General features: G+C 36.1%; 2 protein-coding genes across 3 annotated transcripts in view; one reads left to right on the plus strand and one right to left on the minus strand.

Moving 5' to 3' along the window:
- Positions 1 to 26,995, minus strand: part of LOC101888937 (G-protein coupled receptor moody) — a 40,662-nt gene that overhangs the window by 13,452 nt on the left and 215 nt on the right. The window contains exons 1-4 of one of the 2 annotated variants that reach the window (XM_005179909.4): positions 21,151 to 21,737; positions 5,108 to 5,291; positions 4,806 to 5,044; positions 833 to 1,379 (exon numbers count right to left, since the gene is read on the minus strand). In XM_005179909.4, the coding sequence (XP_005179966.2) occupies positions 833 to 1,379; positions 4,806 to 5,044; positions 5,108 to 5,284 (963 nt within the window). In that variant the 5' untranslated portion in view covers positions 5,285 to 5,291; positions 21,151 to 21,737. Of the gene's footprint in view, positions 1 to 832; positions 1,380 to 4,805; positions 5,045 to 5,107; positions 5,292 to 21,150; positions 21,738 to 26,995 lie in introns of those variants that run through there. The other variant, XM_059118554.1, reaches the window with a different exon arrangement.
- The window catches only part of LOC101888758 (G-protein coupled receptor moody), a 35,661-nt gene continuing 34,359 nt past the window's right edge, over positions 25,694 to 26,995 (plus strand). Inside the window, exon 1 of the mRNA XM_005179908.4 lies at positions 25,694 to 26,979. The gene's annotated coding sequence lies outside the window, so the exon portion shown is untranslated. The remainder of the gene's footprint in view (positions 26,980 to 26,995) is intronic.

Below are 26,995 nucleotides of genomic sequence, written 5' to 3' on the forward strand. Positions count from 1 at the left end.
CCGATTTCAATATAATTTAGGAAATCAATTTTTTAGATAAAATCTATCACACGTTTCAAATTTCATTGAAATTGGGGATACATAGCGTGTTTGGTGCATCAAATGCTTGAAATCGGCCGAAAATATATATGGGAGCTATATCCAAATCTGAACCGATTTCAATATAATTTGACAAATTTATTTTCGGATTAAATCCCGTCACACATTCCAAATTTCATTGGAATCGAACCTTCATATTGTGTTTGAGACATCAAATGAACGAAATCTTTCGAAAATATATATGGGAGCTATATCCAAATCTGAACCGATTACAATATAATTTGGCAAACTTATTTTTGTTCCAAATTCCGTTACGTATTCCAAATTTGGAGACTGTATCTTCAACCAATCAATAGATATGTGCATATAAAATCTAAATTTTTGGGAGGTACCTCCGATTCTGATGCTATATCTCCAGTTCCAAGTGGAAATTCAAAAATGTATATAGCCTATGTTATTTTCAGGCGATGTTGCAGTATATATGGAAATTTTCAGGAAAATCTATTCAGCGGTTTTCGAGTCCATAAATTACAAACAAACAAACAAACAAACAAACAAACCTACAAACATTTTCCTCTTTTATAGATATAGATTTTTTCTTTACCCCTCCTTTTTACTTGTTAATTTGAATATGGCAAGGTGAATTCAGTAAACTTGACGAAGAAATTTGGTATGAACTTTAGCTTATCTGACAGTTGATATTTAAATGAAACTCGTAATGACAAAAAACGATTTATTTGTCAGACAACATCACTTGTTAAAGTATCAGGACATAAGAGATTCGAATACTTACATGTGAGCTACTCGAAGCAGGATCGGTTACATTGTGCATTCTTGAATTGGAATTCTTATATGAAATCGGTAGATTTTCCAGAGAACAATTAACATCGATATATTCGATGTCTTCGTTGACACTAAATGGACGCAATGGTAAATCTTCAGTATTTGCAGCAGCAGCTTCTTTTCCTTTTGGTTTTGCGGAATTTGCATTCAACTGAGGGACTGACTCATTCGGGCGAATATTTGTGGCTGGAGGTGGTGAGGCCGGTGCAGTCGACGCCTTCGACGCGGGATCCCTTGTACGAAATGCAGCTTTTCTTACCAAATAGAAAATTCGAGCATAACAGAATACGATACAAAGGCACGGCACCATAAAGGCCAACACGAAGAGAAATTCCTTCGGTGTGTGACCGTTATTATCTGGCAATATGGAGCAGGAGCCAATAGAAATGTCAAGTCCGAACTTTCCCCATATACCGCGCCAGGTGGGTATCATAATGGTGAAACTTAACAGCCAAGTGCCCAGGACCATGAGAGCCAAGTATCGTCGTTGATATATTCTGGAAGAGAAGTTAAGATCGCGCGTTGGCAAATGATTTGATTAAAAGTGAAAATTAGAAGATATACACATGCAGTACAGATTCCATTATAAAAATCTCTTAAAGCAAATCCATGACACAGTTAACAATGTAATCTCATTTGCCAAATCGGCATATTGGAACTCATCTATAATTTCCATATTATTTAAAAGTTTGCTCCATGATTATTTACGCAGGACGAGTGACACATTTCTCGTTAAGTTAAACAATAAACAAATATTCCTTTTTTAGCTTGTCTGCAGTGGAATTCTCCAACTCATTTTTGAGTTACCGACAAAAGTCGGTAAGATTAGAATGCTAATAATTTCGGTAATTAACGAAATTTGTCGGTAAAACCTACCGATAGATACCAATGTTGTCAACTTCAACTTATTTTTTACCCTCCACCAAACATAGTTTTAAGTTCGTCATTCCGTTTGTAACTCATCGAAATAATCATTTTAGACATAACAAAGTATATATATTCTTGATCAGCGTAAAATTCTAAGACGTTCGTCCGTCCCTCTGTCCGTCTGTTGAAATCACACTAGAGTCAAAACAAATTGAGATAGGAAGCTAAAATTTTGTAGAGGTCGGTCTTTTGTCTGCAGGCTGGTCAAGAACGATCGGTCCACGATATCATATTGCCCCCCATATGCTGGTCCACGTCTTCGTATGGACCCCAATATAACGGCGACTTCCTATATATTTTAAGGATTTTATATATTTTTAAGATTTTAACAGAATTTTTAACGAATTTTATTTTATTATTTTTTTTGAAAATTTCCAAATGCGTTCCAAAAGGTGGAGGGCATTCAAAGTTCGGCCCGGGCGAACTTACTTTTTTTTTACTTGTTTATATCAAAATTTTGGGTATCAAAATTACCGATTTTTGTCGGTAAATCAAAAAATGGGTTGGATAATCCCAGTACTGATCAGGTCTTTTTATCGGCTAATGGATAATTTTAATATTCCCTATTATACAGTGTGAGATGAAAAAGCTGCAACCATCTACAGACTGCTGTCATTTCCAAACCACTCGTCCGACAGCTGTTAAAAATATTCCAGTGACAGCTCATTATATTGTTTAGAAGTATACAAAAGCATTTTGGTGAGAATTTTCCGGACAAAAAGTTATTCGCTCGTAGTAATTGACCGTTGCATAGGAAAAAATGCCGAATATTATCGCGAAAATATTCTGGAGGGTGTATTAAAGCCTTGGGCACGCAAACATTTCGACCGAACATTTGACCTTGGACATTCCAACAGGACTCAGCACCATCGCACTCAGCACGCGCCACCCAGGAATGGTTACAAAATGATGGTCCTGCTTCATTTCCAGCGCACAATGGCCAGCAAAATATCTTGATACCAATCCGTTGGACAATTGCGTCTGGAGTATTTTGGAAAGCAAGGTTGGCACTGAAAATACCAAGTGTCGATCATCTCAAACAAGCGCTTCGGGCAGCGTGTGGCGGTTTCATTGGCCGTTTGAAGGTCATAATTCGTGCCAAAGGTGACCAATTCGAACAAATCTAAACTTATTCAGAAGTTTGATGCTATTTCTGACATTTTTTGATTTCATTCAATAAAATAAAAAAAAAGTCGGGCGGGGCCGACAATATGATACCCTACACCACTTTGCTAATTTAGTAGAACTCCACATGAAAATTAAAAGTTTTCATGGGAGAATTCAAGCATAAACGCTATGATTATAATTATAATTTAAAGTTCAAAGGAATTAAATTAATTGGTGCACAATTAATTTGATATCGTATAAAGATATATATGGGAGCAATATCCAAATCGGGACCGATCTCGATAAAATTTGGCAAAGATATTTCTGAGCTGTATTTGATATATTTCCCTGAATATCGTTGTTAGGGAGTGTATATTACGGCTGTGGGTAACAAATATAACAAATCGGATGAACAGTATATATGGGAGCTATAGCTACATCTGAACCGATCTTCACCAAATTTAACATACTAGCTTCTAGACTCAATTCGGTCGTAAGTGCCAAATTCCATCCCATTTGGACAAATATTAGACGTTTGGTGCACAATAAAAGGTAAATCGGACGAAGTTATATATGGGAGCTATATCCAAATCTGAACCGATCTCGATAAATATTAGTAAATGTATTTCTGAGCTGCATTTGATATATTTTCCCAAATATTGCTGTTACAGAGTGCATATTACGGCTGCGGAGGACAAAAATAACAAATCGGGTGAACAATATATATGGGAGCTATAGCTATATCTGAACCGATTTCGATCAAATTTGGCATCCTTATTTTCAGGCCTAGTTTGGTGCACAATAAAATGCAAATCGGACGAAGATATATATGGGAGCTATATCTAAATTTTTACCGAGTATCTCCAAATTCAATAGGTTTTGTCCTTGGGCCAGACAAATGTTGTTTGGAAACTTTCATCTCAATCAGATAATAAGTGCGACCTGCATTTTGTTCACAAGAATACATAGACAGACGGGCGGACGGAAGGAAGGGCAGACGGACTGACATGCATAAATCAACTCAGAAAGTGATTCTATGGAGATCCTCTAAAGTAACTATGGGTCTATCTCGCCTCCTTCTCCATGTTACAAATAAATGTACAAAGACATAATACCCTTACCTCTATGTGGTGAAGGGTATAAAAACAAGTAAAAAAGCAGTAAGTTCGGCCGGGCCGCACTTTGAATACCCTCCACCATTTGGAACGAATTAGAAAATTTTCAAAAAATAAAATCCATTAAAAATTCTGTTAAAATCTTAAAAATACCTAATATCAGAAGGTGCCGATATATGAGGGGGATATACGATATTGAGGACCTATATAGATAAATCTATGTCTGGGGGTAAAGTACCCACAAGGGACTCCTTGTGTGGAATTTCAGACAATTCCATTGGAAAATGTGGCTAAAATCATCAAAATACCGATTATCGGGGGGTATCGTTATATGGGGGCTATACGACATCGTGGACCGATATAGCCTGTCTTCGAACTTGACCTGCCTGCAGACAAAGAGATATGTGCACAATTTTAGCTTCCTATCTTAATTCGTTTAGACTATAGCGTGATTGCAACAGAGGGACAGACGGACGGAAAGGACTAAATCGTTTTAGAATTTTACGCTGATCAAGAATATATATACTTTGTTGGGTCTAAAATGATTATAAATGATTGCAAACGGAATGACGGACTTAATATACCCTCCATACATGTTTTGCTCGAAAGTGACAATTTTTTGAAAGTTAGATGCTAGATAGCAAATTAAGAAGATTACATTGCTACTGTAGCAATTTCCGATAATCTTTTCGACTTTTTAATATCAAATAATTAGATTTTATGGAGCGTGCTCTGTACAATTCAACAAATTTTCACTACTTGGCCACTGCGTACCTGGTATATTGACGAGGATGTGCAATGATCACATAACGGTTAATGGTTATTAAGGACACGGTGAAAAGGGACACTGCCATAAGGCCATATCTTAACAACGGGAATAAACGACACAACAGGTCCCCATGAATCCATGCTCGTCGTAGAAATGTGGATGCAGCCAAGGGCAAATTGAAACACCCGAACAATAAGTCCGATACTGAGAGGTTTATTATGAACATGGCTGTGGAATTTCGGTTCTGTAAAAATCAAGTTGTTTTAAAATAGTGGAATGGCCATTCAAATTACTCTAGCCCACTCACCTGTTTCCCTCGGGACAGGGCAAATATGGTCAAAATATTACCCGGTATACCAATAACAATGAATAGTATGCAACCTATGGTGGCCGTGTTGAGTAGATCATCCGAATAGCCCGCAAAGAGTTCATTTGTTTCACTCGGTATTTTGTTTGTAAGAGTAGTGTTCGGAGGGGATGGCATCTTTTCTCTGAAATATTTGAAATGAATTATAAGTTAATTTGAAGCTTGAATTGGTTTCCGATTCAACGATTGTTTTTAAATTAGTGGTGCTGCAAGCTAGAGCCAACAGTCTGGCATTATGGATTCCTAAAGATTTAAGGATCTTAATGAGTGCATAAAAATCCCTGGATTACTTCGCTATGCCCTAACATTTAATTTTTGTCTACAGGGTGAGATAAAAAAAAACTACAAACGCCATAAGCTTTACATTTTTTTAAATTTTATTGAAGGAAAGCAAAAAATGCCGGAAATAGCATCAAATTTTAGAATAAGTTCAGATTTGTTCGAATTGGTCACCTTTGGCATAGATTATAGCCTTCAAACGGCCAATGAAACCGTATATGCTGCCCGAATGTTGCTCTGTGGTATTTTGGCCCATTCCCGGCGAAGTGCTTGCTTGAGGTGATCGACACTTTGGAATTTTTTAGTGCCAACCTTGCTTTACAAAATACCCCAGACACAATAGTCCAACGGATTGATATCCTGAGTTTTGCTGGCCATTGTGCGCATCAAATGAAGCGATCAACCTCATTTTGTAACCATTCTTGGGTGGCGCGTTCTCAGTGCGATGTCGCTGAGTCCTGTTGGAATGTCCAAGGTCTGTGGCCAAAATGTTTGCGTGCCCAAGGCTTTAATACAACCTCCAGAATATTTTCGAGATAATATTCGGCATTTATTCTGATGCCACGGTCGATTAATACGAGCGGAGAGCGACCATCGGGTGTTATGGCAGCCCACACCATCACCATGGCCGAGCTTGAGTTCTGGTGACCAACCGAAGGTGCACATTATCAGTAGCCCTCTTTGGCAAGTAAATACGATCAATTTTTTTCTTTACAAACTGCTGGACAACGAATGTTTTCTCATCGGAGAAAACCAAATTCGGCAGTTCACCACTTTCGGCCAAGCGAAGCAGCTATTTAGCTCTTTTGAGTCTATTTTCTTTCTGTTGCAGTGTATGTTCTTGCATTTTTGGAATTTCAATGGCTTTACCCCAAGCTCATTTTTCAATATTTGCCGAATGGAATATTGCGATATATTCAGCTCACGAGCCATTTTTCGGCTACTGCGACGCGGGGTCGATATAGTCGCTTCTTTACTTTTCGAGCTATGTCTGCTGATTTTGCTGTTTTCTTCCGTCCACTTCCTTGACGTCGGGCTACGCTACCAGTATCACGGTAACGAGCGATGGTACGAGTCAGAAAAGATTTATTCACCTTTAAATGCTGGAGGGCTCTAACGATGGCCACTTGTGGTTTTCCAGTCAAAGATAAAGAAACACATTATCGCGCTTGAATTCCATCACGAACAACACTTTTTCTGGAAAATTCTCACCAAAATGCGTTTGCACGCTTGTAAACAATACAATGAGCTGCGACTGGAACAATTTTAACAGTTGTCAGACGAGTGGCTTAGAAATGACAGCAGTCTGAAGTTGGTTGCAGTTTTTTCATCTCACCCTGTATATGGGAGCTATATCCACATCTGATCCGGTTATCACACAGTTATAATCAGAATTCGTCCATAGGTCAAAAAAATGACCTGTGCAAAATCTTATCTAAATCGGATTATAAAAGTGACTTGAATTTTGTTCACAAAAATACATGGACAGACAGGCGGACATCCATAAATCGACTCAGAAAGTGGTTGTATAAGGATCTTCAAAGTTCTATCTCGTCTCCTCCTTCATGTTACAAACAAATATGTAAAGACATAGCACGCTCTACCAAAGTGGGGTGTAGGGTGTAAAAATTGTGCTAGTGTTAGTATAAAAATAATAAAACGAACCAAACAACCGAATTTGTATGTTGATTGAAGTCCAGATTTATACTATGCAATTTTACTGGCGGCAATTTTTATCGTTCTCCTTTAGCAACAAAGCAAAGCAATTATTTTAAGAAATTTTAATTTTCATCATTGCCTTTTCTGTCATGTTTATACCCTCCACCATTGTGTGGAGGGTATATTTAGTTTGTTATTCCGTTTGTAACACCTCGAAATATACATTTTAGACCCTACAAAGTATATATGTTCTTGATCAGCATAAAATTTTATGTCGAATTACCGACGTCCGTCCATCGGTCTGCCTACCCGTCTGGGGGAATCACTCTAGCTTCGGAACAAAATGAAATAGGTTGAAAAAATTTTACTCAAATGTATATTATGTCTGCAGGACTTTTGGTATTGAAAATGGGTCATGTAGGTCCAGGTTTTGGTATAGCCCCATATAAAGATACATCCCGATATTCGGTATTTTGGTGATTTAGGCGACATTATTCACAGGAATTGTTTCAAATTTGGTATTTGAAGTTCGTAATGGGTAGTACTGCCTAAGACAGACAACTGTCTATGCCGGTCCACGTCTTCGTATAGCCCCCATATAACGGTACCTCCCGATATTCGGTATTTTGATGATTTTAGCCGTTTTTTCAAGTTTCGCATTTGAATATCGTAATGGCTTATGAAAGAATTGCCGCTAGAAAACTTGCCTAACATAAATTCGGATTAACAGCCTGCCTTTTGTAACAGTATATTTTCCCATTTGTTCGCAAATTTTATGAGAATAAAACATAATTTGATTTTAAAGCAAAAGTTATTTTCTGTCAGTGACATATGCATGGAAGCTCTTGACATTTTTCCAATTTATTTTAAAATTTTTTATGAATTCTAAATTAATGTCGATCCGATTCTATTTATCGCAAAACCCTATAACTGGAGATTCCTTTTTATTTATTTATTTATTATTTTTTTTTTTTTTTTTTTGAACGAAAATATTATGACAATCTGGAACCCACCGCACCAGATTCAAAATGCCACTACCCATAATTAGAGGAAGCGTTTTATGGGGGTTCTAGATCCATTCACAAGTAAAAGTGATTACCACAGAATGGTGTGTATAAATGGTTATAGGGCTTTAAACGATTACTTCGATAAGCCAGAGATGGTATGGCAAACTTGCAAGTATAGAGGTTTACCTGTTTGGCTTGTAATGTCAGAATTAGTATCAAAACAATAAAAAATCAAACAACTTGTTGCATTTATTTTGAATAAATAATTGAAAACCGCGATGACTGAATGAAAGGTCAACACTTCTTTTCAAAATCATGCTCAATAGAAGAGAAGCTTACAATCTCGTCACTTGGGTAAAAAAATGTTTTTTGTTAGAAGTTATTTTTAAAATAACTTCTGGGGAGAATAACCCAGACAAAAAACAAGGGAACTGATGAGGATTGGTGGCTCTTTCCGAAACCTAGATATTCCCTGCCTTACCCCCTGGTAAACATTACCACGTTCTCCACTAATAAACAAACATTGTTTTTTATAAAAACAATAATAAAGGGATTAAGCCTGACCATTTTAAACAAATGCTAAAAACGTGCGGGGCCGACCATGGGATACCCTACAACACTACAATATGCTCGAAGTCTCCTTGTATCCAAATCCATTTTGGAGGATTTCGTTTCTAAAATAATGTGAAAGAGCCCTGTCTACATGTTACCCTTGGTTATGTTTACGCACTCCGTCGTAGTATTCAAAACAATTTCAAACGAAAGTTGTGGTCCATTTTACAGCTAAATGTAATCCATCAAAAATGCTAGACTTCTTCCCTGTCCTTAACTCTCTTCTGATGCGAAATTCCGTGTCGATTGGTTTTCAATTATGGCCTATAGAGCGACTAAAAAATTAAAAAAAAAACAAGTAAAAAAGCTGTATGTTCGGCCGGGCCGAACTTTGAATACCCTCCATCAATTGGAACAAATTTGGCAATTTTCAAAAAAAAATAAAAACCGTTAAAAATTCTGTTAAAATCTTAAAAATAGCGAATATCTATACGACGACGTGGACCTGCATAGGCAATTTTATCATAAGCTATTACAATATTTAAATGCGAAACTTGAAGAAAAATCTGTTTAGAATGTAGCTAAAATCATCAAAATACCAAATATGGGGAGGTACCGTGGGGGTTATAAAACGTGGACCTGCACAGACAATTTTCTGACATGGGCTGTAGCATCCATTACGAACTTAAAATACCAAATTGGAAACAATTCCGGTAAATAATGTCGGTAAAATCATCAAAATACCGAATATTGGGGGTACCGTTATATGGGGACTATAGGAAGACGTGGAGCTGCCCAGACAACTTTCAGTCATAGGCTGTAGTATTAATTACGAACTTCAAATACCAATAGTTCCGGTAAATAATGTCGCTAAAATCATCAAAATACCGAATATCGGGAGGTGTCGTTATATGGGGGCTATAGAAGACGTCTACCTACATGGCCCATTTTGTATGCTGTAGTATCTATTACGAAATCCAAATACAAATTTTGAAACAATTCCGTTAAATAATGTCCCTAAAATCATCAGAATACCGAATATAGGGGGGTACCGTTATATGGGGGCTATACGAAGACGTGGACCTACAAGGCCCATTTTCAATACCAAAAGTCCTGCAGACGTAATACACATTTGAGTAAAATTTTCGGAAGCTACAGTGATTTCCACAGACGGACAGAATTTTATGCTGATCAAGAATATGTATACTTTGTGGGGTCTAAAATGTATACTTCGAGGTATTATCAAGGGAATGAAAAACTTAATATACCCTCCATACTATGGGGGAGGGTATAACAATTTTTAGTCCATTTTAACCCCTATATGTACATATTAAGAACAATGGGCTTTAATGCTGACCCTAACGATGCGCCATGCAATTTCGTGAGGATCGGACGATAATTGCGACATGCATATAATACCCTCACAGCGTAGTGTTGAGGAGTGCAAAAATTTAGAAAATTTTCAATTCAAAATTGTTGGCCAGAGACCATTCTGAATTGATGGCAATTGTGAAAATCGGCCTAGCGGTTTTTGACTCATAAGCAGAATAAATAACATTTATTTCCTTTACATATATATATATAGTTCCTATTTTGCTATATATCTGATTTCTTGGCTATCAGCATGACTTTAATGGTAAGGAGTGACCTTGTAAAGTATTTGTGATTTTAATGGGGTTAAAAATATTCGCGGTTAGTGGAATTGTTTTTAATATCTTACATAATAGTTGGCAGGCTTCTTCTCAGTCCTAAACTCTAACTCTATGTAAATTTCTGCGAGTGCAAAATCAGGAAATTTTTCTGTTTTTGGTTCATTTCTATCCCTAAAAATTTTGCAATCATCTCCAAAAACAATAGGGTTCTATTGAATAATAACTGAAAACATTTCGGCGAAATTGGGGGAACTGAAATCAGTCAGTATATCAATTGGAGAAGCAGGAATAATAGGTACTTGTTGCAGATGGTATCTTTGTGCATGGAAACGGTTTATGTTTTTTATTATTCATATTTATACCCTTCACCACAAGGTGGTGAGGGTATTATGTAGGTGCAGTTGTTTGTAACAGGCAAAAGGAAACGAGATAGACCCATAGTTCCTTTTGATGATCTGCATAGAATCACATTCTGAGTCGATTCATGCATGCCCGTCCGTCCGTCTGTCTGTCTGTCCGTCTGTCCATGTATTTTGTAAACAACGTACAGTTTGCGTTTATTGCCCTATCCAGATGATCTCAGCACAGATCATTTGTTTGGCCCAAGGACGAACCCTATTGAAATTGGAGATAATCGGTCAAAATTTAGATATAGCACCCATATATAACTTCGTCCGATTTACCTTTTATTGTGCACCAAACGTCTAATATTTCTAATGGGATGGAATTTGGCACTTACGACCGAATTGAGCCTAGAAGCTAGTAAGTCAAATTTGGTGAAGATCGGTTCAGATATAGTTATAGCTCCCATATATATTGTTCATCCGATTTATTGTATTTGTTACCCACAGCCGTAATACGCACTCCGTAACAACGATATTCAGGGAAATATATCAAATACAGCTCAGAAATTTCTTTGCCAAATTTATTCGAGATCGGTTCAGATTTGGATATAGCTCCCATATATATTTTTATCTGATTTTAAATTAATTGCGCAATAAATGGGCAATACAAGTCCGATTTTAAAAGAAACAAATGCTTCGGCATATTTAGTCCTTTGAACTTTAAATTATAACTAGCTGAACCCGGTGCGCTTCGCTACCCCTTTTGATTTTATATGCATTCAAAATTTTATTTATTTTATTTAGAAAAGCAGTAACATGACATACATACAAGAAGGGTTTGCCCTTCGGATTTATTTATTTCATAGCAAATACCAAGCGTGCAGTAAACTGCAATCTTTTAAAGTTGAGTGGCATTTCTATTGCAATTAGTGAATTCGGGATAGCAACATACTTCGCCGTAATAAGCGTATTTCAAATAAATTGTTGTGTTGTTTTTTAGTGTTAGCCTAAGGCGTTGTGGGTCAATGGTTCTTATTAAAATCATATCCCAATCTGATCCGATTTAAATATAATTTAAAAAAAAAATTACTTTTACACCAAACTCCGCCACACCTTTCATATTTCATTGAAATTGGTGCGTTAAATATGTGAAATCGGCCGAGAATATATATATGGGAGCTATATCCAAATGTTAACTAATTTCCAATTAATTTATCACATTTATTATTATAACCAAATTCCGCCACACATTCTGAATTTCATTGGAATCGGTCATATATCGTGTTTGGTGCATAATATATATATATATGTTAGCTATATCCAAACCTCAACTGATTTCAATATAATTTGGCAATTTTTTCTGGTGCCAGATTTTTCTCTCGCTTTGGGTGCATCAAATATTTGAAATCGGTCGAAAATATATATGGGAGCTATATCCAAATCTGAACCGATTTCAATTTAATTTGACAAATTCATTTTGGCTCCCAATTCCGTTACTTATTTTAAATTTCATTACAATTGGAAATACATATCGTGCTTGGTCCACCAAATACATGAAATCGGCCGAAAATGTATATGGAAGCTATATCCAAATCTGAACCGATTTCAATATAATTTGGGAAATCGATTTTTTAGATAAAATCTATCACACGTTTCAAATTTCATTGAAATTGGGCATACATAGCGTGTTTGGTGTATCAAATGCTTGAAATCGGCCGAAAATATATATGGGAGCTATATCCAAATCTGAACCGATTTCAATATAATTTGACAAATTTATTTTCGGATTAAATCCCGTCACACATTCCGAATTTCATTGGAATCGAACATTCATATTGTGTTTGAGGCATCAAATGAACGAAATCGGTCGAAAATATATATGGGAGCTATATCCAAATCTGAACCGATTACAATATAATTTGGCAAACTTATTTTTGTTTCAAATTCCGTTACGTTTTCCAAATTTGGAAACTGTATCTTCAACCAATCAATAGATATGTGCATATAAAATCTAAATTTTTGGGAGGTACCTCCGATTCTGATGCTATATCTCCAGTTCCAAGTGGAAATTCAAAAATGTATATAGCCTATGTTACTTTCAGGCGATGTTGCAGTATATATGGAAATTTTCAGGAAAATCTATTCAGCGGTTTTCGAGTCCATAAATTACAAACAAACAAACAAACAGACAAACATTTTCCTCTTTTATAGATATAGATTATAATCATAGCGTTTATGATTGAATTCTCCCATAAAAACTTTTAATTGTTACATGGAGCTCTACTAAATTAGCAAAGTGGTGTAGGGTATCATAAAGTATGCCCTGCCCGAATTTTAGAATTTCTTTACGGTTTTTTTAGTTTGTAATGAAAATGTTAAAAACGAATAAACTGCGTGATAGTGTGATTTCTTTATATTTGGCTGGAAAATCACAAGTGGCTATCGTTAGAGCACTCCAGCATTTACGGTTACCGTGATACTGGTAGCGTAGCCCGACGTCAAGGAAGTGGACGGAGGAAAACAGCAACATCAGCAGAAATGGTTCGAAAAGTAAAGAAGCGACTTTATGGAAAAATGGCTCGTGAGCTGAGCATATCGCAATATTCCATTCAGCAAATATTGAAAAATGATCTCGGGGTAAAGCCAATGAAAAAGTGCAAAAACTTACACCGAAACAGAAAATAGACTCAAAAGTGCTAAAGATTTGCTTCGCTTGGCCGAAAGTGGTGAACTGCCGAATTTGGTTTTCTCCGATGAGAATACATTCGTTGTCCAGCAGTTTGTAAACAAACAAAATGATCGTGTTTACTTGCCAAGAGGTCAGCTGAAAATGTGCACCTTCGGTTGGCCACCAGAGCTCCGCTCGTATTAATGCCGAATATTATCGCGAAAATATTCTGGAGGGTGTTTTAAAGCTTGGCTACGCAAACTTTTTGGCGGCAGACCTTGGACATTCCAACAGGACTCAGCACGCGCCACCCAAGAATGGATACAAAATGAGGTTCCTCGCTTAATTTCCAGCGCACAATGGCCACCAAAATCTCCGGATACCAATCCGTTGAACTATTGTGTCTGGAGTATTTTGGAAAGCAAGGTTGCCACTAAAGAATACCAAAGTGTCGATCACCTCAAACAAGCGCTTCGTTGGTAATGGGCCAAAATATCGCAGAGCAACTTTCGGGCAGCTTGTGGCGGTTTCATTGACCGTTTGAAGGCCATAATTCGTGCCAAAGGTGACCAATTCGAACAAATCTAAACTTATTCTAAAATTTGATGCTATTTCCGACATTTTTTGCTTTCAATCAATAAAATTTAAAACAAAAAAAGTTTGTTGTGGTTTTTATACCCTTCATCATACTATGGAGGGCATATTAACATTGTCATGCCGTTTGTAAATCGTTTATATTCGCCGAATTTTTTTCATGTTTCGTATTTCAATATTATAACGGCTTATGACAAAAGTTGCCTATACAGGTCCACGTCTTCGTATAGACCCCAATATAACGGATTTATTCGGTATTTTGAAGAGTTTAAAAGAATTGTTGGCGATTATTATTTTTTTCGGCCCGCCTGAATTTACTGCTTTTTACGTATTTTATATTGCATTGAATGCTTATTTTTCGAAATTTTTACTGGAAGTCGCCTTTTAGCAGAAAAGCTCTGCCAAATGAAATAGATTCCAAATAATGTATAGACAGATAAAAAATTCTAACTTAGAGCGTGAGCTTATTCGACTTCGAAAAATATGTGTTAATTTTTTTAGAATTGGATTTGTTTTTAAATTTTTCGATCTCATCGTGAATTATACAATTATTATATGCCCAAGCATATTTTTAGTTTATAAATGTTAATATTAGGTATGTACGTTAAGACGGTTAAGAGAATTGTCTGTCTCACGTGGACTGGACCGATATATCCCATCTTAGCTTGTTTTGACTATCCGATGATATATTTTTTGGATAACAAAGTTGAAGAGTGGAAAATTCTTCCAATTTTGGCATATTTTTCTCTTATATTTTAAAAGACAACACCCTTGGCCTACTTAAGGTCGGCCAATAAGCCCATCTGACAAACAAGTTTGCCGTCAAAAGACATTTTATGATTTGAAATCCAAAGAGAGTCAAATCACAATAGTGCAGAAACTACTAAGTTTGTTGTCAAATTGTTGTCAAAAGTAGTCTTCTTGGACGACCTTTTGTAGGCCTTGGACAATGCAAGGTGCAATCATGGTAGAATTACAAAGTTATCCTATCAGGCCAGCTGGTGGCAACTTGAGATGCCAACCAAATTGTTGCAATATAAATTCGCCACACATGTGCACATAAAGAAAGAAACTGAGAGTAAATCTGTCTTTTTACGCTCTATGAGATCAGAGCACGGATAATGACATTAGAAAATTTCTTTATTTAGTAGGTACACCAAAATGAACAATAAATGACAATAAAAAAATAAGTGAAAATTCGGGCGGGGCCGACTATATGATACCCTACACCACTATGCATATTTAGTAGAGCTTCCGTAACAAGAGCATTTATTTCAAGTAGATCATACCACCTATCAACATTTGGCTTTAGAGCAGTTATAGTTTGCTATAGAGTCTAAGATATCACTTGGAGAAGGTTTATATAAAAAATATATATATCGGAGCCGAGTTGTACAAAATTTAAATGTATGTCCCGAAATTCACTATTAACATTATTTGCACAATTAACCTGAAATCGGATTAAAGATTTAAATGGGAGCTATATCCAAATTTTAGCCGTTCTCGATAAAATTTTTCAAAGGCATTTCCGAGCTTTATAAGATAACTGGTACAAAAATTGCATTGTTGTCGAATGCATATTACGAATGTAAGGTACGCAAACAACAAAGCGGATGAATCATATATATGGGAGCTATAGCTATATCAGAACCGGTTTTCTCCAAATTCGATGTACTTGCTTCTAGACTGAATTCTGTCCGATGTACTAAAATTCAGGACTTTTGGACTGATATTGGCCATTTGGTGCACAATTAACCCGAAATCGGTTGAAGATATATATGAGACCTAGATCCAAATCTGAACCGATCTTGACAAAATTTGGCAGAGGTATTTCTTCGCTGTATATGATAATTTGTACCAAATGTCATTGTTGTGGAATGCATATTATGCATGTGAGGGACCTAAACCCCCAAATCGGATGAAACATATATATGGGAGCTATAGCTATATCTGAACCGATTTTCAAATTTGATGTACTTGCTTCCAGACTGAATTCGATCAGATGTACAAAAATTCAGGTCATTTGGACTTCTATTGGTCATTTGGTGCACAACTAATCCGATATCGGTTGAAGATATATGGGAGCTATATCTAAATCTGATCCGATTATCATCCGATAGGGTTCGTCCTTGGGACAAGCAAATATTGTTTGCAAAATTTCATCTCAATCGGATAATAAATGCGACCTGTATTTTGTTCACAAGAATACATGGACGAAATGAAATGCATAAATCGACGCAGAATGCGATTCTATGAAGATCCTCAAAAGTAAATATGGGTCCATCTCCCTTCCTTCTACATGTTACAAACAAATACACAAGGACATAATACTCTTACCACTATTTGGTGTATAAAAATCGAACTTCCAATTGTGGTTTGAATGTTTTAAATAATAGCATGTTTCCATTGGAAACCGAACAACGTTGTTCGCTCTCAGAATTAGGTACACGAATTAACCCGTTCATACGGCACGATTCGTAATTCATAGTAAAATAATTCCTTTTTTCAAAAAAAATTGTTTGTTGATTTTAAAGGGAATGTATACGAAAATACATGAACTTCTCACTAATATGAATATAAGAAATTATTGTTTTTCTCCCAAAGATTAATTATATCATTAATTTTACAATTTTCATTCACGTTTTCAACTTTTTGTGTAAATATTGACATTTTGAACATATTTTTGTGTTTTTCCATTTTTAAATTCTGCTGAAGAGACACTTGTCAAACATTTTTTCTGCCGATAGAAACATTTTGAAAATATTGACTATTTTGTTTGCAGTTTTCTGTAGAAATTTTAATTCGTGGACCAAATGCGTACCTCGAATGAGAGAGAAAACAAAATTTACTTTCGTTTGAATGTACATATGCCATTCAACATTGTAGTTTTCATTCATAATTTTCAGTCTTCCCAAAAATTTTTAAAATTTCATTAAATTTTTCTGTTTTTCATTTTTAAATGTCATAATTTATTTTTTCGATAAATGCTCTCATTTGTTAGGGATGGGACATATTTTTTCGTTGTTCTGAGAGTGATTTGATTTGAACGACGTACAAATGAAGGGCTCACAGCTATACCGAACTAAGTCATAAAAACATAATTCGAAGATATTTAGAGGTAAAGTAAATGCACTGCAATTAATTTCTGTAAGGAATATTTCAGTCTACTAAAAGAAAATGTAAAAGTCTATATTCAAAATTAACTAATGATATAAATTTAAAAACAAAAATAATAAAATATATTACTAAAAATATATTCAAAAACAAAAAAATCTACTTTGGTTCATTATTACTCTGATTAAAATTTGAATGTTTCACAGTTAAAGCGAACCAAGTCAAAAAATATAATAAAGTGTTCGCTATATGACTAAATATAGTTGATGTTCCGCTTGTAATAAGCAACTGATGTTGATAGCTTTGGAATGCTTTTTGAAGGTCGAAAGTACAGATATAGTGTTCATCAGATGGTACTTCTGAATTCAGTGAGTCTCGAGCTAGCTGTGCTGCTTTTAAATGAAGTTCCTGTTGCCAAATTAAATTTGTATTTTCATCTTCATGGAAATTTATTTTCATGTCAAGTTCATCACAAACTCGACAAGTATCCTTATTCGGATAAAATTTCGTGCTGAACTTTATAATAAAAAAACATTTTGTTTTGCGTAATCTGCAAGTTTCCAAAATGACTCGAAAAATAATTCTCTGTTAGATTCATTCACCTGGTTGTTCCATTTTATTCTGCATCCAAAATCATAATTAGGTATAAATGTTTTTGCGGAAGTTGTAAGACACTTCTGATTTGTGTATGCTTTTCCACTGTTGCAGCGAAGCTTATGCACACTCCACTTTTCCGGGATTATTCATCTTTATTCATCTTTTACTTTTAAAAATTATAAAAATACCGAATAAAGGGAGTTACCGTAATATGGGGGTCTATACGAAAATTTGGACCTGCCCAGGCAAGTTTTGTCATAGTTCATCACAATATTTAAATGGGAAACTGCAAAATATCCGGTAAATAATATCGCAAAAACATCAAAATTCTTAATACGAAATACGAAAGTCATCAAAATACCGATCATTTTCAATACCAAACGCCCTGTAGACCAAACACACATCTGAGTAAAATTTTATCAACCTACTTCAGTTGGCTTGGAATCTAGAGTGATTTCCACATATTGACGGACATCGCAAAACCGACATTGAATTTTATGCTGATCAAGAATATATATACTTTGTAGAGTCTAAAATATATATTTCGTGGTGCTACACACGGAATGACCAACTTAATATGCCCTCCATACTATACCCTCCACGTACATCTGTCGGCAAAACTGACTGATACTTTTTAACTTGTTTTGTTTTTTATATTGCTGAAAACTGAACGGCAATATACACTTGCTCACTAATAGAACTGATTTACAGTGAAACACACTGACTTGGTTCATTTTTGCTTTGAATAAAAACGAAAAGGACAGTCGTTGACTTAGGTTTTTTACCGTTATCTTTGGAACGAAACACTTTTTGACATTATGCTTTGCAGTGTAAATAGAGTTGCCACATGCGGGGACATTGGCACTAGTTTCGGCATTTTTTATTTTTCATGACTTGGTTCGGTATAGCAGTGAGCCCTCCAAATATGAGTGTTCGCTCAGGAAATTTTGTGTGAAGAATTAGGTAGTTTTTTCATAGTTAAGGGTCAAACAACGAATAGAGAGCGAATCAAGTGCAGTGGAAACGCCACATAAATAACCGGAATCCAATCGAAATACAATTTTATTTGGGATTCTAGTTTTGTGTAAAAACCTTTACAGTTTGACACAAACACAATTTGAAATTAACCTGACACATGTGTTAGCCAAAGCTTTGCTCAATTTTGATGCGACTTCGTTTCAATATTTGTTGAATCCAAAACCAGCCACAGATGTTTCCTTGTTTACTCTATAACCTGTTTCTAAGGATACAAAAAACCTCGAATCTCCGAATAAAATTCTACAATTTCCAATGGCTTCCCTTTAATATGTATGTAAAGCGCAGAACGGCCAGTAAAATACTTTCGCGTTGGGTAGCTTGCCAAAATTGTGATTGCACCTTATTCGAAGGGTAACTAGCCAAAATTGAAATTGAATTTGCCGGGCGGCCAGAATTTTGTCATAAAGCCTAAGCCAAAATTGACAACTCATATCACAAAGACAATTTACAATTGTCAGTTACTCCCAAGTTCTATGCAAAAGAAAAAGTCTTTTATGTCAATAAAAGAAAAAGATGTTTATATTTGCTTTGTTGTAATATTCACCTATGTTGCTACCTGGTATTTCTTCCATGGGTCCAATGGTTTCGTATTGGCAAATCAGATTGTTGCTAGCCGATTCATACAGAGGTACGACTGTTTACAGCTTTCTTGCCAAAGAGAAAAAAACACCTTAAGCTGCGAATACTTAAAGGGTTTTTTGACTGGCTTAAAGCATCGGCTAGTTTCTTCGTAGAGGAACAAAGGAGTTTTAGATTGACTTAGTGCGATTTTGGCCCAGCCGATGACTTAAGCCAGTCAAAAAAATCGTTTTATGTATTCTCACTTTTACTATCTCTGCTGTTTTTATACCCCCTCCATTCTATGGACGGTATATTAACATTGTCATTCAGTTTGTAACTCCTTGAAATTCTCATGTTAGAGCCTACAAAGTATATAGTATATTCTGGGTCAGCGTAAAATTCTAACTCGATTTAGTCATGCCCGTGTGTCTGTCTGTTGTGACCACGCTATATTTGGAAAGAAATGAGATAGAAGCCTAAAATTTTTGAGCACTTGCGTATTTTGCAAGTAGGCAGGTGAGCTTGTGAATGGGCGATGTCGGTTAACGTTTTCGTATAGCCCCCCATAAAACGGTATCTCTCGATATTCGGAATTGTTTCAAATTTCGTATATGAGTTTCGTAATGGGTAGTACAATCTATGACGGTAAATTGTTATTCGGCATTTTGATGATATTTGCAACATGATTCACCGGTATTGTTTCAAATTTCGTATTTGAAGTTCAGAATCGGTACTACAGCTTATGACAAAGAATTACTTATGCAGGTCCAAGTCTTCGTATAGTCCCATTTTTATTTGAGCGCTATTTTTCGACGGAATTTTACTGATATTTTTCAAGTTCCTTCCAAATGGCGGAGGGTATTAAAAGTTCGGCCGGTCGAATTTTATTAATTGTGAATGTTGAGAGGAGAGAGTACATAAAAGGCTTTTTTGATTGACTTAAGTCGTCGACTGGCTTCTTTGTAAAAGAAGAAATGAGTTTTAGGTTGACTTTGGAAAGTTCGATGTTGGTCCATTATTTACACTCTTTCTCCCATGTTATTTTACGAAGAAGTCAGCCGATGACTTAAGTCAGCCAAAAAAGCGTTTTGTGTGCTCTTACCTTAATTGTTTTGTTTTGATTGCTAGCAGGTTTGTACAGGGATGCTGCTTGTTTACTTCTACCCTAGGGAAGAAGTAAGCAGACCGACCTTATATTACCAGCAAAGTTGCTCTCTTCTGTGTTTTCCCTCTGTTGGGTTATCATACACACGTATGTATTTATCCAACCATTTTCGAAATTTGGTCTAATAGGCACACTTCTTCTATGTATCCTTTATTCCCTATTTTCGTAATATGGTTAGGTTTTTCGTTTGTGGTTGACTGGACTGATCTCTACGACAAGCAAGCAAGATTAGATGATTTTGCAATGATCGTTTTCTAAACAGAAGCGTCGAATGTCTAAATGTTTCGCCACAGATTTTTCATGAACTTGGATTAATCACATCCATACGGCCCTAAACTGATGACCTAAATGGCGTTCATATTTTTTTATTTATCTCACAAAAAATTCCAATCAAACAAACAAACACACTTTGGCTATTGAACCCTGGCATTTCCTTTTGTCTCTTAACGCGTTGTTGACATTTCTACATGTATCTTAAATTAATGCCAATATTAAAATTGTTTCGAAGATCATTGGTCCCAATGCATTTTTCTGTTGCTCATTCAAAATCACCAATTGTGGAATTTCATGATTTATGTTCGATATATAATAGATATTGTTATTATTGTTATTATTATTATTATTTCTTCTGTGCTATGTAGAATTGTTGCGGAATATGAACATATATACATACACACACGCATATATATTTAAATAACGCATACATACATACATATTCATGTTTGTTTGTACGACGAATACTCATTGACTTACTAAATTAAATCTTATCAAAAAAAAAAAAAAAGAAAGAAAGAAAAAAGAACGGCCAGTTTGTTTATTAATCCGTCCGACTGCGTGCGATGAGTCCACCAAGAAATTGGGAAATTCTTCCAATTTTGAACTTTGTGCGTGCTTTTCTGTTCGATTTTTTTTTGGTCGATGGATCGATTGTTCTTTCGCTCGTCACTCGGCGTCGACGACTGGGTGGACGTTCGAATTGTTGCTACACGTTGGATGATGCATCGTTATATATTACATTGAATCTGTAGCGCGATTACCACTGTGACGTATGTTTTTGACTCTAAAGAAGTCCATTTGATTTCACCCGAATGTCACCACCGGCACACCACAATCTGTTTCGCGCCACACTTTATGACCGCAAATTTAGGGACTTTTGTCGAAATTCCAGAAATCCAAGGAATTAATGAAAGTGAGTTTGGAATTTTTGCTTCTGCTGCTGCTGCTGTTGTTGTTGGGTGTTATGTAAGTACATAAGTATACCGAAACGAGCGCGGCGGCGTTACGATCGGAAAATGGTACTTTTGTATATTAACGCTCGAAACATCTGAATTATACTAAAAAGTGAAAAAGTTTTGAAAAGAACAAAAACAACGAAAACAGATGAAGTCTCAATGGGAGCAATGAGGCAAGAGTGAGAAATACATACCTCCTCATTTTCCCACCTCCTTCCACCCACCCACCATTTTTCCCCATGAGCACAGAAGGCAAACCGATCGAATACTTCGGGTAATTTTGAATTGGATTTGTTTACGTTTTCGATATTGTTTTTGGTGGTCCTATGGCCGATACATTTTTATTATATTTGTTGCTATTGTTTCATTTCGAATACAACAACCAAGATTCACTAGAGAATCGTGCTAAACGTGCGATCGGAATATTTTCGAGTTGATCCAAACAAAAAAAAATTATACACTTCAACAGCAAGCACACACACACACCACAAACATTCCAACAATTCCTACAAGAGCGGCTGCCAACACCATAGCTGCCTAATTCATGTTCGATAAACTAAATTGCGTTTGGATCCATTCCTATGATCTCTTCTAATAGATTTTCCTACAATTAGAATATGTTGTCTACAATGACATTTTTCTTGGGGGCTATTTGAATATTATATACGCGGTGCTTTGCGTGTATGCCCAGGACCATTTTAAAAAAAAAAGTTGATATGTTTGAAGATGTGCTGATTAAATATGAAAACAAGTTAAAAAGTATCAGTCGATTTTGCCGACAGAAGTATACCCCCAGTCAATGTTCGATTATTTAAATATATTTTGGCTTCTGTTTTAATTATTTGAACTTTTGACCTTTTATGGAGTAGGTTCCGAAGCCATGGACCAATATTGACCATTTCGTATCGAACCTAAATAAATATGATATAAATATTACGAGGTGCCAGATGTGGACTATATCGACTACTTCCTTCACTTTATATGAGACCAGCTGAACTCGGTGCTCTTCGCTACCCCTTTTGATTTTATGTGCATTCAAAATTTTTTATACGAATATATGTTGCTTTAAAAATAAAATAAAACAAATTCAAATTTTTTGAAAGAAAAATGTAATACTTTAATGCGTAAATAAACAAATAGCCTACCAACGCGTAAATATGACTGGAACAGCTGACCATGAGAAAAGCAGGAACATGGCACGCATACACCTAGGGTTTGTCCTTCGGATTTATGCATTTCACAGCAAACGCCAAGCGTGCAGGAAACTGCAATATTTTGAAGAAGACTGGCATTTCTGTTGCAAGTAGTGAATTCGAGGTAGCATTAAATTGTACTGTTAGCCTAATACCATTGCAAAGGAGTTGTGGGTCAATGCTTCTTAATAAAATCATATCACAATCTGAACCGATTTCAACCTCAACCGACTTCAATATAATTTGGCAATTTTTTTTTTTTTGGTACCAGATTTCGTCTCTCTGTCCTAATTTCATTGATATCTAGCATACATAGTCGTTGGGTGCACAAATATGTAGAATTGTCCGAAAATGTATGTGGGAGCTATAACCAAATCTGAACCGATTTGAATATAATTTGACTAATTTATTTTCTGATCAAAATCCCGCCACACATTCCAAAAAAAATATATGGGAGCTATATCCAAATCTGAACCGATTTCAATATAATTTGACAAATTTATATGTGTACAAATTTAGGCTCCCATGCCAAATTTCATTAGAATTGGACAAAAGTATCGTGTTTTGTGCATCAAATATGTAAAATCGGCCGAAAAAATATATGGGAGCTATATCCAAATCTGAACCGATTTGAATATAATTTGACTAATTTATTTTCTGATCAAAATCCCGCCACACATTCCAACTTCCATTGGAATCGAACATACATATCGCGTAATATCGAAATCGATCGAAATCGGAGCTATACCCAAATCTGAACAATATAAATTGGCAAATGTATTTTCGATTTAAATTCCGTTACGCATTCCAAATTTGGAGAATGTATCTGTAATCGATCAATAGATATGTGCATATAAAATTTAAATTTTTCGGGGGTACGTCCCATTTTGATGATATATCTCCAGTTCCAAGTGGAATTTTAAAAATGTATATAGCCTATGTTACTTTTAGGCGATGTTGTAGTACCCTGTGAAATTTTCAAGAAAATCTATTCAGCGGGTTTCGAGTCCATAAATTACAAACTTCATTCGGTTTCTTTCTGTTTCGTAGAATGAGGCGGAGACTGCAAGAACTGATTCAAGTTGTTTCTTTTTTCTAAAATGTTCTTGCATTTTTTAAATCAAATGTGTGAATCCAGTGCCTATCTTCTGTAACCTTGTCCCTGTGGTTTTTTGCCTCAACATCAGGCCATTTGACCCATCAGGCCCATAATTCGTCTGTGTAGCTGTAAGATTTGAAACAACCCTTAATTTTCGTACCAGCTTGTAGTATGGTAAACCATAAAATCAGAAGATTACCAATTCTATACCAGTAGCGCACAAAATAAAAAGAGAATAGCAAAAAAAAACAAGTAAAAAAAAAATTTATACCCTCCACCATTCGGAAGGAACTTGAAAAATGTCAAAAAAATCCGTCGAAAAATACCGCTCAAATGAAAACCTTTATATGGGGGCTATACGATTCCGAACTTGAAATACGAAATTCGAAACAATTCCGGCGAACAATGTCGCTAATATCATCAAAATATCGAATAGAGGGAGGTGCCGTTATGAGGGAGCTATGCTAAGACGTGGACATGCATAGAAAATAGGTTGTAGTACCCATTAAGAAGTTCAAATACGAAATTTGAAACGATTCCGGTGAATAATGTCGCTAAAATCATCAAAATACCTAATAGCGGGAGGTAGAGTTATATGGGGGATATACAATATCGTGTACCCATACATACAATTCTTTTTCAAGGGGTAAAGTAGCTACGAAGATCTCCTTGTATAGAATTTCAGTCAATTCCATTAAAAAAAATGTAGCTAAAATCATCAAAAACCCTGCTTGCGGACAAAAGACAGATCGGTGCAAAATATTAGCTTCCTATCTTCATTCGTTTTGACTATAACGGGATTAAAACAGACGGACGGACCGATATATCCAGCCATGCATACCTTCAGTTGCTAAAAATTGACATGTAAAAATTCCATGACTTTTACCCGAACACTGTGATCATTTTACAAAACTACCAACATTTTCATTCACAATATTTTAGGTTATTTCTCATTTTCTGAAGAGATACAAACCAAAAAGAATGGAGGCTATAGGAGAGGAGAGAAAGAGCGAAAAATATAACAATTAAATGAAACAAACGTTGATTTTTCTTTTTTGCTGGTACAAACCAAGAGATTCCAGCCATGCTGTTGATTTGTTGGCCCGCCTGTCCGGCAAAACAAACAGAGAACAGAGAGAAACAGACAAATACGTAATTATCTGTTTTTTTCAATTCGATTTGTTTTTGGCTGTTATCTCTCCTACGGGCTCTCATTTAACGATTTGGAGGGGCCCCGAGTGAGTGCGTACGTGTGTGCGTGTATCGTCTATATCATGTTTGTTTAATTTCGATTATTCGATTGAGATAAAGAATAAGTGTCGGAGGGTTAGTGAAATGCATGCAGGACTGATTGGAGGGCGTCAAAAGGCTAGGCTCGGCAAAGAGTATCTACATGTTGCAGGGTCTGTAAGGTTTTCACCATTGGTTGTTTGTTTTTGTTGTTGCATTTGTTGGTAATGGGAGTGTAAATTTAATGTGTTTAATTAAAAATATTTCAGCCCAACAACAAAAGCCATAGAATGAGCGACTGACCGATCGAACGTCTGTCCGCCCGGCGGGCTAGTCATATCAGAATTGATTGTCAGCCAGTGATGACAAACAATAACTACAGATCAGTGAGTGGTTGATGATGATGGTGGTGTTGTTCTTGTTGTTGTTGTTGTGGTTATGTGAGACTAAGCAAACTAAAACGGACCAAAACATTCAACAGAGTTTCTTTGCGTGTTATATGCTACGTCTGTATGTCGTTGGAATCATTTGTGTGGCGGTTCACTGCTCGTCCGTCCGTCAATCTGTACGTACGTACGTGCTCATAAAACAACTGTGTCCCACCAACTTCGTTATCCACGCTGCTGTTGCTGCTGCGTTTTACTTTACAGGGCGCGAAGTTTTGGTTCGCTTTAAAGTAAAGTATTGTATAATGGCAAAACGACCATAAAATGGAATGAATTGTGTTTAACGCGCTTTGAATTGACTCTCGGGCCGTTCTCTTAAGCATTCGCTGATAAACAATCGACAGAGCCAGAAGCAAACGATCGACGATCGGCAAAGGCCAAGACCGGATGACAGAAATTGAAAGCGACGATCGTGGTGTTTTCAGTATTTGGCCAGTTGTGAGCAAAGCGTGTGTGTTTTCATTTTATTAATTTGTTGTACTTTAAACGGAGTTTTCCGATTGTGAGCTGTTCAAGATCCAAAAGAAAAGCCTTGCGCTATCAAAGAATATTTGTTTAAATTTCCTTGACAACAATTTACGTTGCGCCAAATTAGGATCGTATCCCTACACTACGTCGTCACGTAAACGCGATCTTTAATAATTAATTGCAATATTCTCTTGTAAACTGTGATCGCGCGTGTTTGCTGTCTTTATGTGTGCGCGCGTGTGTGTGTGTCTGTGTCGGGAATAAACAAAACAATCTCAGAGCTTTGGGGGTGTTTTGTGCTCAGAATTAATTGTGAATAAAATCTGTTTGGAGTGACTTGGCCCCCTCCAATTCAATGGAGGAAATTCATACTCAGTGATGTCATTACAATAGCTCAAGCTAAAACTGTTACTCGTGAATACTTGGCTAAAAAGTTCGGAAGCAAATAAACATTCCTATCATTCGATTTCGTATTCGATACAAAGTGGCGTGTAACCTTATCAAACGGGCTCCGGGGTACGTACGTATGTACGTGATCATTGATACAAATTTCTATAGAAGTTTTGTTTTGTTCTTGTGATTTGATTGGAGATCGAATTTAAATCGAAAACAAATAAATTCAATAATTTATTATTGTTATTTATATTGAAGAACCAAATTGTACGATATATACATAACACCACGCCAAACACTCGCATGTCTAAAACACCGAAAGAAATTCGCCCGGCAATAAATCATGACACATAAGAGTGAAATGTGAAAAGTAAACAAACGGAGCAAACATCGACAAACAACAACAACAACAGCAGCAGCAACCATATCGAATTCAAGGCATTTAATCGAATACCTTTAAAACACACATAAATAATAGAGAAACAAACAAGTAGACATACCTACACACATATATCTAAAAGGTAAATAAATAAAGCA

Source organism: Musca domestica, unplaced genomic scaffold (genome assembly GCF_030504385.1).
Source record: "Musca domestica strain aabys unplaced genomic scaffold, Musca_domestica.polishedcontigs.V.1.1 13, whole genome shotgun sequence".
Classification (NCBI taxonomy): Eukaryota; Metazoa; Arthropoda; class Insecta; order Diptera; family Muscidae; genus Musca; species Musca domestica.